Source organism: Cottoperca gobio, chromosome 10, assembly GCF_900634415.1.
Source record: "Cottoperca gobio chromosome 10, fCotGob3.1, whole genome shotgun sequence".
NCBI classification, from domain to species: Eukaryota; Metazoa; Chordata; class Actinopteri; order Perciformes; family Bovichtidae; genus Cottoperca; species Cottoperca gobio.
In genome coordinates this window covers 15,707,969-15,724,824 of record NC_041364.1, presented here as the reverse complement: position 1 = coordinate 15,724,824, position 16,856 = coordinate 15,707,969, and the positions used below count along the sequence as shown (strand labels likewise).

General features: G+C 44.0%; 2 protein-coding genes and 1 long non-coding RNA gene across 4 annotated transcripts; 2 read left to right on the top strand and 1 right to left on the bottom strand.

Annotated features, from left to right (window-relative positions):
- The first annotated feature begins 780 nt into the window (after positions 1-780).
- fhdc2 (FH2 domain containing 2) lies at positions 781-10,048 on the top strand. The gene is made up of 12 exons (XM_029441126.1): positions 781-936; positions 2,063-2,645; positions 2,756-2,817; positions 4,609-4,711; positions 4,983-5,068; positions 5,322-5,422; positions 5,744-5,814; positions 5,993-6,100; positions 6,374-6,444; positions 6,833-6,950; positions 7,042-7,206; positions 7,315-10,048. The coding sequence occupies exons 2-12, from the start codon at positions 2,187-2,189 to the stop codon at positions 9,265-9,267; spliced, it is 3,297 nt and encodes a 1,098-aa protein (XP_029296986.1). The 5' UTR covers positions 781-936; positions 2,063-2,186; the 3' UTR covers positions 9,268-10,048.
- Positions 2,960-12,657, bottom strand: LOC115014349 (uncharacterized). The gene is made up of 4 exons (XR_003832888.1): positions 12,572-12,657; positions 5,974-6,107; positions 5,273-5,403; positions 2,960-5,082 (listed from the first exon to the last, which is right to left on the bottom strand). It is a non-coding gene; the product is annotated as an uncharacterized LOC115014349 (long non-coding RNA).
- LOC115014347 (rho-related GTP-binding protein RhoG-like) lies at positions 11,820-15,609 on the top strand. Of its 2 annotated transcripts, none has more exons than XM_029441128.1 (2): positions 11,820-11,974; positions 12,600-15,609. In XM_029441128.1, the coding sequence occupies exon 2, from the start codon at positions 12,629-12,631 to the stop codon at positions 13,202-13,204; it is 576 nt and encodes a 191-aa protein (XP_029296988.1). In that variant the 5' UTR covers positions 11,820-11,974; positions 12,600-12,628; the 3' UTR covers positions 13,205-15,609. The 2 variants fall into 2 exon arrangements, with proteins under 2 accessions (XP_029296988.1, XP_029296987.1); XM_029441127.1 differs by lacking the exon at positions 11,820-11,974 and adding an exon at positions 11,991-12,218.
- Positions 15,610-16,856: the final 1,247 nt, after the last annotated feature.

The following is a 16,856-nucleotide window of genomic DNA, read 5'->3' as shown; positions in this document are numbered from 1 at the left end:
CCTGTCAGTGTGACCGGTGAAAGGGGCTACCTGAGCCGGACTCGGGAGCACCAGGTGACATGGGCCAGGAGCGCTCCAGCACCTCGGATGAAAGGTCGTTGTTATGGGTCTACATCCCAGCACCTGGGCATTTCAGCACCCGAGAGGGACTTCTGGTCTCTTGGCTTTCACCTATGCCCCGTTCATGGTTCAGGGAGGAGATGCGGACATCATTTCCCATGTCTGATAGCCATCTGCTCCCTCTCTCAGGTTCTCAATAGCAGACTCTTCTTAGCCTGATCAAGGCCTTTTGCACCAATTACACATCAGAGTCCTGCCCACTATGATGATTAGCCTGAAATAGAGACTTATCAGGTTGTCAGTGCAGCTCCTGACGGCAAGCTTTCATGTACAATCTTACCGGCCAAACATTATTATAAAGGCACTATATGAGATATCAAGGCCATTAAAAAATGTCCCCTAAAAAATCTAACAAATACAAGAATTTAAATATTATGTTATTGATTGTGTTTCCTCAGGAAAGAAATACAAGCATTTAAATCTTAGGGTTATTGATTGTGTTCATCTTTTTCAAAATGGTAAACATACCAGAGATTCACTCCCATCACAACATCTTCAAAGTTTAAAAGTGGAGTTAAGATACTCTTTTACCTGAAAACCCCTAAATCCGCCCATGGGAAAACTGGGAGGATATCAGCGAGCGGGTGCGCGCGTCTGCGCGTTCCTGTCGAGTTGTGTGGAAGTTTCCCTGCAAGTTGAGAAAGACTAGAGGACCGCTGCGAGTGGAGCGGCACAAGTGATTGGGATAAAGAAAATACGAGAAACAAAACCTGGGATTGAAGCGTAAATTCATCAACGTCTTCTGTACAATTAAAGCACGAGCTCTTGTTGTGTGTGTGCGGGGTTACCTCGCCGGATTGTAGCCGTTAACGGCAGGTAAGTGAAGTGACTTCATTGGATTTTGCTGAATCAGAGACAAGAGAATTATTTGAAGTGTGTTATCAACCTTTAATTGAGGCATAACTTTTAATGTGAGGAAAACTTAAAATACACAGGGACAAACAACCGGGTTATGAGAACCGGTTTTGTAAACTCAAACCAAATGTCAACAATAAAAATCAAAAGTTTCTTATTAAATTAAAAGTTATAACAGCTGACGTTAATTTGGCTTTTTTCCTTTTATTGATAGCTCGCTTTGCCCGTAACTTTACATCGTTCCTATGAGCTCTTGAGCATCAAGACTTATCAATTAATGTTTCGCTTGTCAAAATAAAGATCTCATTAAATGATGGAGGGTGAGATCACCGGCGGCAGTTTATGCAGCGCGCTCGTGCGGCGCTCGGTGGAACAGCTTGGCAATCACGCGCATCACTAAAACATTTCCCAAAAGTTGTGATTCATGTTAAAAGCACAAGAGAGGACGAGAAGAGAGGATGTGTTTTTGGCCAAATGCTAAGCCATGTCATGATTAAAGACTTTTCCTTAAACCAGACACTGAAACCTCTGAGTCATGCATCACTAATCCGGTGTAAAACCTGCTGGTGCAAGTGTGTGCAACCAGATTTCAGATTTTATCCTCCCATAACGAGGAAAGCATATTTTAAAGTTGTGATTTCTGAAGTTGCAGACCCTGTTTTTCTCATCTTTGTGGTTAAACTGTGCATCTTACCTCCTCTGTGGTGTCTCCATGTATTCTAATTAGAAGGAAGAGGTGTGTGTGTGTGCATGCAGTGAGGTGAAACTGAACAGGATGGGACAAGCTCTTCAAAGGGGGGGGGGGGGGGGAGCTCATCTTGCTCAGCTAGTACTTTCCCCAAAACGCCTTGAACTTCTACTGAAGGTTGAACCAGGGGTTACATTTGAGTCCCTACTTGTTAGATCGGTCAATACACTGGAGTCATGCTAATGTAAGAAGAAGTGAGGCCAAGTGTCAGACAAGCTCAGGTGAAGTCATCAGCCTCAGTTAAAGAAGCGATTGCTGTTACAAAACTCCGGGATAACACTGATTTGCTGTTGCTTCAATAATGACTGAGATAAGTTGTGTTGTTGTCTTGTTTACTAGGCTGGAGCTATTGATGGACCTTTGAACTGGAGCTTACTGGAATTTGGAAAAGACGTCACTGACTGGCTGAGCAAAGATTTTGCTCACCCGCTATCTCCCTCCCTCTAAAAGCCACACAGCCTCTATGCTCATCAACCTGACTGTGTCCATCAAGGAATCTCGTGCCTTTCATGGAACACAGTCTGCTCTTCCCGCCGTTGCCCCTGACACTGTGGAAGTGACAGCCATGGAGTCGTTTCCGGTGCTGGTCGCCCGTCCAACTCCTCCCCTAGCACCTCCTCCACCTCCTCCTCCTCCGCCCCCACTTCCTCCTGCGTCCTCCTCGCCTTTTAGCCGGGAGGACAGTGCCCGTCGAAGCAGGCTGAGGAAGCTGAACTGGGAGCGCATCCCCATAGAGAAGGTCGAGGGGAGGAAGAGTGTGTGGAACGGGGCGGCCCCGGGCGAGGACGAGTTCCCCATAGACCTGCATTCTCTGGATGAGCTGTTTGGTCAGAAGGACAGTAAGCCTCAAGACAGAACGAGCACCCTGAGACGCAGGTCCGCTCTGCTGCACTGCAGATCATCCCAGGACAGCTCGGAAGAGGTCAGATCATGAGGATGGCAGTGATACGTTTCAGCCATGTTTAAAAGTAAAGAGATTTTGTGCACTTTTCACTTTTCGTCCCCTTAATTTTGTCCTTTGCCTCTTTACAGATCTCCCTGTTGGACTCCAAACGCAGTATGAACATTGGAATATTTCTACGGCAGTTCAAGATGTAAGCGTCTTTATTCTTAAATGGAGCTGAAACAAGCAGTTGATTGATTAATTAGTGGATGAACAGAAAATGAGTTGGCAGCTATTTTTTAATAACCAAGTCACAGTTTCAGTCAAACAGTTAAAAACATTTCATAGACAAAAACAAATGTTATGAATCAAGATAATAATCGGCATACTAATCAATAATGAAAATGATCGTAAGTTACAGCCCAATCCCTGACAAGTATTCTGCACTTGAACTGCCTCAGCTGTCAGCCTTTTTGTCTACATTTGTTGGAGGTCACCATCAGTCAAAGTTTAAAAAGCAGGAAACAGAAGTGTGTACAACAGTGCCCTGGGGAACATTACTTCACTTGAGCTGAAGCAGTCTGTGGCCATATATCAACGCTGAGTGTCAGTCAGTGTGTGTCAGACATGTGAAGTCTCATCACGAGAAAGGAAGTCTGGTGTCAGGGAGGGGACAGGGGTATGTTGCAGGGGACAGGTGCAGGGGAGGGTGAAAACTGAGCAGTGGGGCTGGGGGTCTTGTTGGAGGGTGGTGGTTAAATGACCGGGTATAGCCCGAGGAGTCAGAGTTGACACCTGCTGATGCCCTTAAAGAGTGTCTAATGTTAAAGCTACCCCCTGCGGAGAGAGACCCCACTGGTGACTTGTCATATTCATCCATCCCCTAAAGCCTGCTTAGCATGCCTGTCTGGCTCAAACAAAAGCTGCACTTCTTGTGATGAATAGGGCAGTTTAATAATCGTTAAAGCACACTTACATGCAGTTTAATGTCTGAAACATTGTTATTACCGTTTTGTTGAAAGTCATGACATAATGCAACATTTGCAGGTAGATAAAAAGACGTGGGAAAAGTGCTGAGTTGCCATATTGTCGTGCCTCCACGTGTGCGTGAATTGCTCACAGAGACTCAACTTCAGAGCAGATCTTTTCTAAACCAGATTTGTCAAGACTTGTAGGGAAAGCCATTATGTAAAAAAAGAGCCTCTTGTGCACACAAACATTTGTCTGGTTGGGAGCTTATTTGCCTGCTGTTCTAAACACAGACAGAGCTACTGTTGAATTGTGGATGTAGTTTAATCTAAGTATGGTTTTGTATTGTCAGTGTCTGAGTAGTCACTTCAATATCTTTTTATTATGTGACAGTTCAGTATTACAGGCCATTTCACTCAGCATTTTGTATTCAATAGAACTAGTTGGGGCAGATAACTCACAATAAGAGTATTAAACCACGTTTCCATTTTGAAAGAGAGTTTTTATAAAAGTCATTGATGTCTTCATAGGTAGACCCTGAACTGTTGGTGTCAAAGAATTGAATATGGATGTGAATGTTGAGCTCTGAGAGAAAGCCACACACAGTAGCATGCACATAATGGAGTACGAGCATGTGTGATGGCTGTAAGATGAGGGGGAGGGGAAGGGATAATGGAAAACCTCTGGATAGATGTGTCACTCAGTCAGAAGAAGTAAGTCAGAGGTCAAACTGTCAGTTCAGTTTATGTTCTTTCACCTTGACATCCCAAGGCCTTTCAGACATTTTCTCTTCATGTCTGCTTGTTATTTGCCCAGTGGATATGCCACTTTGTGTCGCCAGTTTGGCGCCAACCAACCCTCTTTCCCCAACACTCTGACTGATAAGAATGGGATAAGCCTAAACATTGTGTGATCAAGGCAAAACAAAGAGCTGATACTGAGGAGTTTTCTTGGGGAGGTGTCAGGCGGAAAACCCCATCGCTAGTAACAATGATGTCACACCAAAAACACGTCTGTTGTCATTTTTCTGCAGGCCTGCTAAGGAGATAGTTGAGGATATCAGGCACGGTGCTGGGGACCGTTACGGAGCAGAGATGCTTGCAGAGCTCTGCAAATTGCTGCCTGACAATGAGGAGGTAAAGAGCCTTTTTTTTGGCATACAAATAAAACAGTGACAACCCCCCCACCTCCCTTTCCTTCCCTTCCCCTCCCTCTTCTCTGACTTATCATCTGGCTCTGGTTAGGATGATCAAATGTTTGCCATTACACCATGCCATATGATGTGGTCTGTTTCCGGAGAAGGATCGCACTGAAAGATATTGGAATTGACTGTTAACGGCATGTTGGTTATTTCAATCGAAGCTGCTTCCCAGATATGACTTGGCATCTGTTCTCTCTCTCTCTCAGGAGTCCCGCCTGAGGAGGTTCAGTGGGGAGCGGAGCTGGCTTGGAGAGCCTGATCTTTTCCTGCTGCTGTTGGTGGAAGTCCCCAGGTAAACCCATAGTCCTAGATTGGATCAAACAACCATAAATATCCCCAGTGCTGTCCAACTTTTGTTTTAGCAGTAAAACTCTTCTTTTTTTTTGTTTATTTTTATGTGACACTTATCCTGCTCATATGCTTCACTTTGTGGTGACGTGTGCTTGTTTAACTGATGATTGATCAGAAGAGCCTTTTTGTCTCCATCATCACTCACCCCTGTCCATTCATCCGTCAATCCGTCCCACTCTTTCCTCTTCCATTAGTTTTCGGCTGCGTCTGGATGCCATGATTCTGCAACAAGAGTTTGACCCTGCTGTGACCTCTCTGTGTGTGGCAGCCAGATGTCTGAGGGAGGCGGCCAGAGGTAAAGTTAACAGCAGGGAGTTGTTTACACCACTATAAAGATTGTGGTCCCTTTTTAAATGCTACTATTCAGAATTAGTCTAGAGTAGTAAAGTTTGTACCCAGAAGGCAAATGTGATTCACTATACCTTACTGATTTAGGATAACCCTGCTATCAGTTCTATCTTTTTGTATAAAAGTTTAGTTCACCAGTCAGCTTGAGTGTCTTCAAAACAAAGTTGCTGACTCATTATAAGGCCTTGACGTCAGCTGCATACACATTCAACCTCATTATTCCTCAACCTTGAGGCAAAAATATTGAATCTCTTGTCTTCTCGCCTAGAACTGCTGAGCTGTCCTGAATTACACTCCATCCTTCGTCTGGTGCTGAAAGCAGGGAACTACATGAACGCTGTGAGTGCTTCTTTATTTGATTTCTTACTTTTCTTTTCTTTAGCCAGACAAAGCGGAATCAGTCCTTTTATCTGTTCAGGGGCGTCACTCTGACTGTGCACCTGGGTTTTGTATCATTGTTTGTTTTAAGTTGTCACATGTTGTGTGTGTTATTCTGACCTTGTATGTGGCCTCTCAGGGTGGATATGCGGGGAACGCCGCTGGTTTCCGGATTTCATCGCTGCTCAAACTGGCTGACACCAAAGCCAACAAGCCAGGCATGAATCTGCTGCATTTTGTAGCAATGGTAAGATCTGAAAATGTGAACACTGTGACGAACATTTTGTGTAAAGGTATTTGTGAAAAGCTGGACAGTAAAAAGGTCTGAATATTTCTGTGGGAATTACTTTTAGCACAGTTTTTACAAGAAACAATCGTTTCTGACCACAAAGTGTTTGGAGAACAGTAGTCTCTCAAGCCAGGCTGCTCCGCCGACCATATGATTGTGTCAACATTAGCAAATGACGTGTTGCATCTTTGGAAACAATAGTTGAATAATCATTTGTGTTTGTCTCCACAGGAAGCTGTGAAAAAGGACCAGAGTTTACTGTCATTTCCCAGCCAAATAGGCCATGTTGGCTCCGCCTCCAGGTCAGTCTCTTCCCAAAACTCAGATCCTACAGCGACTGTGTCTGAATATACAAGCCCTGCTTAATAACAACCCAACAGGCTTTTAAAACAAACATTGGGCAAATCGTTTGCATTCTGAACAAGGCACACAGCTGTTAGCAATAGCTAGCTGCCTGGGAGAAAGTGGGTCATGACAACACTGATACTCCAAGTTAATATAATATAATATAATTTAAGCACTGCAGGAGAGTTTATCTGCAATGTGCTAAGGAATGAGCATCCTTATTCTGCTTTTAAAAGTGAAGAATATCACATGTGCTACAATCTGTTTTTGGTGCATGGTGCACACATTCATTATTTCTGTACATTTCTTATTATAATTGTCTATTCTATGTCCTCGCCTCTGCAGGTTGAGTGAGGAGTCTGTGCTGGAGGACTTAACCAAGTTAAAAAGCAGAGTGGTGGCCCTCAAGGCTAACATCCAGACTGAGGCGGAGATCCAACAGCATACACAACCTTTCCTAGAGGTATGAAACATAGTCCACAATATATTAAAACTTTTACTGATGGCTCGTTTCCACAGATGAAACAAGATGTTTAAACTTTGCTTGTGTGCAGGTGGCTGAGGAGCGTCTGAAGGAGGCGGAGGATGAGGTAGAGGGCATGAGGATGTCTAGTCAGGCTCTGGTGGAGTTCTTCTGTGAAGATGACAGCACCTTTAAACTAGAGGAGGCTTGCAGGGTCTTTCATTCGTTTTGCCTCCGCTTCCAAAGAGCTGTCCAGGTTAGATTTAAAAATTGATGGAAATATCTGTTGATAAAAAAAAAACCCATCTGTATTGTCAAAAACAGTCACTGACAAATCATTGATTCTTTCCCTTTTTTTTTAAAGGAGAATGCAGAGCGGGAGTTGAAGGAGCAGAAACGTCTGGAGCGTCAACGTGAGATCGGGGAAAAGCGTCGCTCTTTGGCTGTTTGTACCGGGCTGGACCTGAGCCAGAGCCTCAGCCTCGCCAGAGAGCCTCAGAGTCCGGAGAACCAAGATGAGCTGGAGAAACTGCTGGAGAAGAACTTGAGCTACAGTTGGAGTCGACGTAGCCTGAGAAGCTCTGAGTCCCGCAAACACTCCCATCACCTCCACAGTGACACCCATCCCCATAATTTAGCCACGCTCAAGGGTTTCCCTGAGCTGGGCAGTAGCCCCACGTCCACCAGTTATCACTCAAACAGCTCCTCTGACCACGAGACCCCCACTGTGCTTTGTAGCTCCCCGGAGACTGACGGCATGTGTTCCCCCATTGAACGAGAATCTGCTCTGGGTAGAGGGAGCAGGTTTAAGCACAGCCGAGCAAGTACCCGGAGCATGGAAGCAGTTCAGGACTCGCACATTGCCATATTTAGTCCCTCTCAGCATGGACGTAGCTTCACAGTCAAGCAGCACGGCTCTGAGAGTATTTCTTATGTGCTGCAAGGCCAATCGAAGACAGCAGGTCTTGAAAAAGACGCTGAGGTTTCACATGAACGCGTGGTTTCGATGGCCACTGAATCTTCACCGAGTTCCTGCACAAACTCTGCTGCTATACCCGCTGATAAGCCTGCCCTCTGTGTTAAAACACAGATACCCAATCACAGGCATAGGTTTGGCCTGCCAGTGACAGACAATACTCGCCCTGTTCAAAGTAAATCTAATGGCTCTTGTGTTGAGTCCGTGCCTCACTCTCTTCATACGAGTGGAATACTTTCTCACAGTGACACCAGGACTAGGTCGTTAAGGTACCAGAGATCTGAGAGCCAATCACAATCATCTGTAAATGCTCCAGAGAGGGTGAAGTCACAACCACAGGCGAGAGATATGCCCACTGTGACAACAACCGCTATGGCGCCTTTGCCTGATTTAACAAAGCAGGCTAATACAGAAGAGGCGTCAACACCTGTGGAGGAGAACTGGATGCTCTCCAGTCTACCAGAGTTCAACCAATCACAGCAGGAGGAGTATTCCAACTTGCCAACTCCTGAGAGGGAGACGGCGAGGCCTTACTCACGTGTGGGTGAAACACTGGAGTGCCACACTCTGGTGAAAGGCCTCCGATCCTACGATGCCTTGTCACCCCCGACCTCCCCACTCCCACGACCCGCACCGAGCCTCTGTTCCAAGTGGAGGAAAGAGAGGGAGGGTGACCTCCGAGCGGGGACAACTCCAGGGTCTCCTACATCAAAGGAGGAGACTCGAACCGTGAAGATCCCTGTGCGTAGTGGAATAGGGGCCAAAAGGGGACTTGTGTCACGTGCGGGGCCTTCCAATAGCACAGGCATTCCCAGGGTGCGCTCCAAAACTGACCCTTTAAATGGAGCCCCAACCCCCTCTAACCAACCCACGCCAAGCCGGCTGTCTAGTCCTCGCAGTGTATCCATGCGTTCGTCTCCTATCCCACGGTCTGTTCAGACTGAAGTGAAACGCAGTAATAGCACACGGGAGAGCACTGCAAGTGAGACACATACCCCAGGGAAGCCTACCTTAACCCGCAGGACCTCAAACAGATCCGTACCAGAGAAGGTCTCAGACGGCACGCAGCCAGCCTTCGTCAGAGGAACTCCTCTCCGCGTGTCAAAACGACTCGCCCCGAACTCTGAGACTCAGGCGCACTACCAACCTCGTACTGCCCACAGCCCGTCCTCTGCCACTGCAAAGACCATACGCACGGCTGTCATATCTGCTGCCCGAGGCAAAACTGCTAAGACAACCAGCACAAGCACCTCTCCTGCTAGCTCTAAAACCCCTCCAGCTTCACGGATACCCGGCCCCAAAATGCCTCGAGGTACTGCAGCTCCGCCACAGTGGAGGTGATGGAAGTGAATACTGCGCAGCCTTTTTCACACTTTTAATGCCTTTTGATGGATTTCAGTCTAATATAAACAGTGTGGGTGTTCATGAAGAGTGGGAATGATAAGTCAGATGTCTGGTCTTAAGCAGCTCTAGGTTGTCTAAATTCAACTTTTATGAAATGTGTGTGTGTAGTTCTGAGTGCTTAGGTGCTACACATATGCATATGAGAGGGAGCTGCGCTGCGAGCATCGGGGACAATTAATCTCATGTGCTTCACCCAATAGCAGAGTAAATCCTACCTCTTTTTACACACATTTGTGTCCTTTGCAGGCAATAGGACACCACAAGACCACTCATTTTTAATATTTAGAACGGCAGTAAAGCAGTCAGTAAAACACAGCAAAGAGACATCACTCTGTGCCTAGTCCGTCTAAGTGTGCTTTGAAAACATTATGTTTTACTTGGGAAACTGTTTCAATCTCTCTAGCTTTGAAAAAAGTAGTTTTGTCCGAAAGGTTATGAATACTGTGACCCCTCCGCTAAGTGATTGTTGTGTTCTCACACTTGGCTGTCTTACAGTTCGAACTGAACTCGGTACAATATTAAACTGTTTATCCTCTTGTTGAGAGGCCTCATTGTTCTGATGCACTTTACAAACTGAAGAAGAGGCCGCGAGGAGATGATTACTGTAATGTTTGTCATTTTTATTTTGTATCAAAAGATTCTATAACTTTATTGAATAGCATTGGTTGTTATTCACTGTATTATGTGGATTTATAAAAAATAAAGACGGTGTTCTGAATAGTAGTTTCTGTCTCTGACAAAGGCGCTCATCAGTGCAATTAAAAAGTACCTGTGTGTTGTTATATATTCATATCTGTTCTTAAGTTTTGTATTCAGACGAGCACTGGCTCTGAGAGCTTTCACTTTCAACTTCCCACTCTTCCTCATCAACTTCTGCTCTTGCATCTTGCTGTCTTCTTGTAACCCTCATTTTTCTCTCTCCCTCTCGTTTGAACTCATGCTTGCTGCATCTCTTGACACAGTCACCCCCATCTCTGTCAGTGGCTGTTGTCATGGAAATGCTACAGACGTCCAGTGGAATCTTCTGGCAGAATAGTGGGGTGCAAGGGTTGGGGTGGAGGGTGAGTGTGGGTGTAGGGTCCCAGTGGGAATTCTCTCTTTATAGGCTGCTGTGTCGCCAGAACCTCTTGGGAAAGGCAATAAACAGGTGCCTCTTTGTGTTCTTGAGTGTCCGGTTGTCGGTCAGCGCTGGCCTCTTAACCTGCCTCAGTGTATAGAGGTGACATCATCAACGGGTCTCCAGGGGTGCAGGACAGAGCAGTCTAAAGTGGTCCGTCTTTTAGCTGCCTTCATGTATTCTGCATTGATCTAAAAGCACTGGCTTAGTGAGAATAATGACTTGTCTGAAGGTGAATAAGTGATATATGGGCTTTAAGACCAGTGCAGACCAAAGAGAGGATGAGGTCCCGGTCACAGAATTGTTTTACAGCTTTTGTATGTGGGGTATGTATCAAGACACGGCGACACACTCGCAAGAATGTGGCAAGTTCAAGAGAAAGGTTAAAGTATTTAGGCATGGATGGATTGAGACTCATTTTGAGATGTTAACAGACTGCTAAAATTCAGAAGCAGCCGCTATCACAGTGAAAATGACGGGATTTAAAGTCCAAAAGGTTTAGAGACCTTTTCAACAGTGAAACAGACCTATACAGATATACAGTCTGGTTTTTGCAAAGTGTAATGTAGGTATTTTAAGTAATTATTGTGGCTCACATTCATGGTAAATACATTTTAATGATACTGTCTTTGCAGCCATTACTGAAGGAATTAAATTCAGTTTATTGCAGGAAATATATGCCAAACTTTATTCATACATTTGGCAGTTGAATATAACCTTAAAGAGAGACAAATATGTGTTGTAGACATGACACTTCTTCTGCATTAGTAGGGGTAGTGGATTACATTTACTCAAGTACTTACTTTACTACAGTTTTTAAGTACTTTAGTTGAGTATTTCCATTTCCAGTTACTCAGAATCTGGTTTATTGCCAAGTAGGTTTATTACATACGAGGCATTTGCTTTGCTGTATTGGTGTGAAGAACATAAACATAAATATAGAAAATAACAACACTTGATTATGTTTACATTTTTATATATTTGCAGATTAAGATTTTAGATACAAAATATAAGATATGAAAAACTGTTACAGCTACCTACAGTATAGCTCCAGCTATAACAATAAAATGCTATTCACATCATGTTTCAGCAAACCTAAAATAACACCCTGGAATGGGTCATTCTAAATGTGTACTTTTCCTTTTGTTTCTAGTTTTGCCCCTGTATAGAAATCACATAGAAATGATAAAATCTGTCCTAAAATGTAACTATTTTCTGTCAGCACACAGTTACAGCCCAATATAAAAGTTGAATTTGGTATAACAAACAGTGCTGTTAACTTGTTTTAGCTGGTGCTGGGTTTCACACATACATCTATGTTTGCAACAAAGGTCACATGGAAAAATCACAGGAAAGAAGAACAGCTCAACAACACCATCTCGTGTCACGGAAAAGACTTTCACGAAATAGAACTACAACTACCAGTTTGCATTGTTTCCGTGCGTAGATTTTTACGTAATGGACAGCTCCCCGGATGCGGCTGTGATTGACTATACCAGGCAAAAAGAGATCGAAAGCCAAGTGGCGGTAAGTCACAAAATCCTTTACATTTTACGGTTAAAGCAAGTAACTACGTCTAAGATGTATATTAGAACATAATATAATTTTTAGAGTAACTTGTGAGAGGTTATCGGGCCAGCAACAGAGCTTTTTGAGAAGTGGCTTGCAAATAAACTTTCAACTTGTTTGCTAACTAGCTAGCTTGTTAGCCGCTATATGCGCTAGTTCCTTAGCTTGATGCTAGCCACCGGGGTAACGCCTAGTATCAAAAGTGAGCAATGTGAAATAATAACAGCCTGAAAATTAGCGTCTCACTTTGAGTGACTTGTTGTCGTTTGTTCAAGTACTATAGTTGACCTAGCTCTGTAAACTGTCGGGACATTGTTTATTAGTGGACGGCTGAAATTGTAGCTAACCTATGAAACGTTAATTACGTCGATGAGCTAACGTTGGCGGTGGTTAGCTCGTCTGCTAATTATGTGAAAAGTTGTATTATTGTACAAACTGCCGCTGCAAAGTTACTGACAGGCCATTTTAACCTTTGTTATTGGAAGATTAATAATCACAGCCCTTGAAAAGCTTAGATAAGCCTCTCAGGGCATAGAGATTGTAATTATTAGTTACCCAGGTGTGCTTTTTCCTCTGTTGTCAGGTGCTGCAGCCCCAGTGGTCGTAGGCAGGATGCAGACCATAAAGTGTGTGGTGGTGGGTGACGGGGCAGTCGGTAAAACCTGCCTACTCATCTCTTATACCACCAATGCCTTCCCTGAAGAGTACATTCCTACAGTGTTTGACAACTACAGCGCTCAGATGAGCGTGGACGGCCGCACTGTCAGCCTCAACTTGTGGGACACAGCAGGCCAGGAGGAGTATGACCGCCTGCGTACGCTCTCCTATCCCCAGACCAATGTTTTCATCATCTGTTTTTCCATCGGCAGCCCCTCTTCTCATGCCAATGTCAGGCACAAGTGGCACCCCGAGGTGTCTCACCACTGCCCCAACGTTCCCATCCTGCTGGTGGGCACCAAGAGGGACCTGAGGGGCGATGCAGAAACAGTAAAGAAGTTGAAGGAACAGGGCCTGGCTCCTACCACCCAGCAGCAGGGAAACGCCCTGGCCAAGCAGATTGGGGCTGTGAAATACATGGAGTGTTCCGCTTTGCTGCAGGATGGTGTCAGGGAGGTGTTCGCTGAAGCTGTGAGGGCAGTGTTGTATCCAGTCACGAAAAAGAACCCCAAGAAGTGCGTGCTGTTGTAATAAATGGTTTCCAGATTTGGACTGTGGAGAGGGATGATGGAGATCCACAGATGCAAAGGAAGGCTGAGGAAACGAACGTCGTCACCTGGCTGCTACCACCTCTGGCAGTTTAGACTTTGTTTTCAGCTCCTCTGTTACTCCTCTCTTCCTTATTCATCTCCTGGAGGATTTCACTCCGTTGCCATCATCACCAAAGTGACTATGCCAAAATGGGGCCAACAGACCGAATCTCCTCTATTTGTCTTACATTTTAACTTTTGATATTTACACTTTTCTCCAATTTTACATCTGTTCTAGATTTATAGCTTCTCTGCTTTGCCTTATAAAATGCTGATCATGGTTGTCACAAGCCATAATAACATCCAAACCAACCAAGCTACCCTGTTTGACTGGAGAGAAGAGATCTGCCTTTGTTCAGGTGGAGAAATAATGACTACCTCATACTCTCACCTAGGTTGCATTTCATGAGTCTCAAGCAGCATCACCAACAAAATGCTTTGACTTGCCTATTTAGATGTAATAAACAGCCAAGTAGAGGGTGAACACGTTTTAATTTCAAGCAGCTTGAGTCCAGACATGGTGTGATGACTCCCGGACAAATGCCAGTACCCCTTAACCAATATGCACAGATTAGAGGTTAAACTCTCGAGCTGCAGTTCCCCCTTGTGCTCAGCCTGGCATGATAGAGCTGTCTTGGCAGGCTGCCCTTCCAGCCTCTTTCACTGCTCTCTCACTGCCACGCATGGAAGAGCCAGTAGGCCTTTGAAGATAAGGCGGACCGATTGAAAGCAGCCGACCATTTTCCCTCTTCAGTAATAGAGGAGCAGGTGTCATAAGGCCTCTGCCAAATTAACCCACATTGGTACAGGATTTCTCGAACTGGCATATCAGGAAGTCGGGTTGTAGTACAGCTCTCCTCTGTCTCCATCTTAACTCTTGAGGCTCACACAGAGTGCCATTAAAACACGCCTAAGAATTACTTTTTGACAGGGTGGGGTCAAAGAGACTGTATTTTGTCTAATTATGTTGAATTTACTCTGTAAATGATTTTTTTCTCCCTCAAATGTTTTTAACCTACGAGTGTGGTTATGGCCAAAGTTGAATATATTTTTTGTAATAGTTTATGTTTATTTGATCAGTAAGATGTTTTGTGTGTAGTTACTCATATTTGATAAACCAGAACTCCATAATGCTCCCATTTGTCATTTACATCATTGCCTTACATTTAAGGTCCACAGACTTTTGACCACTGCCTTATTGATTCAGTATAGCACATAATAACAGAATATGTTTTAACTGGCTTGTGCTAGCGTTTATGCACCAGCCTTTGTCTTATATTGTTTTGGTTAATGTAAAAAATAACTTCATCTTTGAAGAAGCACCGTGTCGTAGCTGCCTTATTGATTCTTCTACCATGTATTAGCAGTTTATCTACAATATGTAAGGAGCCTTTTATTTGGTCAGGTGCCTTTATCGAAACCAAAGACCATAGCAGTGCTCCTTTGTCACACCTAAAGGTTCTCATCATAGTGATGCAAGTGTCAGATGCAGGTCAAACCATCTCTGGGTTTCACTTTTGTATTTTTCAGAAGCTTTCTGCCCTAGTTCCTGCCAGTAAACGCATTCTTCTTGCAGCCCCCTTTGTAAGACACAGGTGTTGAACTGACATCTCGTGCGGCAACTCTGTGCATTTGTGAAACGGAGCGCTCGTGGCCCGCAGCTCTTAACAGATTGTGTTTTACATCCCTGCATTGCATGGTGCACCGAGGGCAAGGCACTAGCACAACTTGCACATACGGTTACCAAGAGCTGCGTTGGTGGAACGTGCCTTGTCACATCTGAAGAAAAAAGAAAAAAATATTTTTTTAGTAATGACTGGGTTGCTCATTTGTGCTTTCAGCTGCCAGTAATAACAGCAACCTTTTTACTAAAGTTATTTTCATTTACTCACTCGAGAGGGGTGTATTATAAGTCAAACTAGATTGTGGCCTGTAAAGACTCGAGTAACCGAAACGCAACACAAGCGGGAAATTTTGTGTAACAACAGTGATGTAGTTTAAGATCTGCCAAAGGATGTGTGAAAATGTCCCAGATCGTTGTGCGGAAGGTTGAATGTAAGTGCACAATATGTCAAACTCAACTGTGGTGAGCTTGTTTTTTTTTTGCCATGTCCTGATTTCACTCGGATAATGCTGTTGAAGTGGAACATACACCTGTGGGCTCTCTTGTCTGTGTCCCGGAGCTGTATGCTACCGTGTGCGTGGTACTACGCTTTTACACTGGGAACTTGATTTGTAGAAATCTGTTTGTAATTGTTTTATATATAACAAAAGCATATTTGTATAAATGAACTAACAGTGAGATGATTTTAAATTATGCCAAATAAAATGGTGGTTAAAACCAGACACTGTTTTTTATTTAAGTGATATTTTTGTGACTTTACTAAAGAGCTCTAGTACGTGCACATAACTGCACAACTGTGCGGTGACAGTGGAAGAATAAAGTCACACGTCTACTTATATTTTCAGCTCAGGAAACCACACTACGTTCCTGTCGTATACATTGTGAAACTTAGTTCCTTTTCTTTCTTGTTAATGTTTTTTCAATTACAATGTCCGAACACTAGATGGACACAGCCCTCTAGCTCAGCTCCATATAATCCAGAAAGTGCCATTTTGCAAGGCCTGTTTCTTCTTTTCTATACATTTGGAGTTAATGGTCTATACCCATCTGGTTTTCAGGGCCATCATTCAACGTAGCAGACTCCCAAAAGTTCAATCAGTTGCAGGAGCTTAAAAACCAAGACGCGCTGCCTACTCTGAAAAATTCACTTCTCCTTTATGGGCGGTGGATCTTGAACAATGACAGATGTGTTGAACTCCACCAAAGGCTCATTACATCATTGCAGCAAAGTTTAGAGCCCATTTTCTATGCGGTTTGTCTAAATGTTTTGCAACCAAGATGATGTTGAATATATATTTACAGCCTGTAAAAGTTTTGTCTCTGTCTGTGTTAGGACTTGATGTATTCAAGTATGAATTGGAAATGTGTTCAGAAGCCACAACTGAGTCGTGTGATGGTTAAAAGCGATGAGAAAGGATGAGCGACTGTTGTCTGTAGTCTGCTGAGTGGTTAACTACGGCAGGTGGATTAATGACACGGGTCGGTTAAGGTGATCCATTTATAGGTCAGTGCACTGGACATATTTCAGTCCTCTCCTTTTTGCTTATAAATTAGACCTGAGCCTCGCTCTTTGCATGTGGATATTTGCAGCGAGCTTGATTTGATTGTTGCTAATTTGGCACACGTCATTTGAATACTAAAATGTATTATATGTACTTTTACTGGCAGGCAGTTTATCGTTGGACACAATCAATTCATTACTATATAATTATGATTATAAACAATAGGTAATCTAAGGTAATATTCCGTCTGAGGAAAGGTGATCTAATACACAAGGTTTATCAGGTGAACTAGAGATTATAATTGTTATTGCTGCTTAATTATTACATTGGGGAGAAACTCACCAATCCAGCACAAACACCTCCCACAGTCTGACGGCTGACGACATTTGCTCGTAATGAATAAATGTATAACAATAATAAAAGTGTGGAAACATTATGGGGCACATTGTAAAGCACAAGAACAGCAT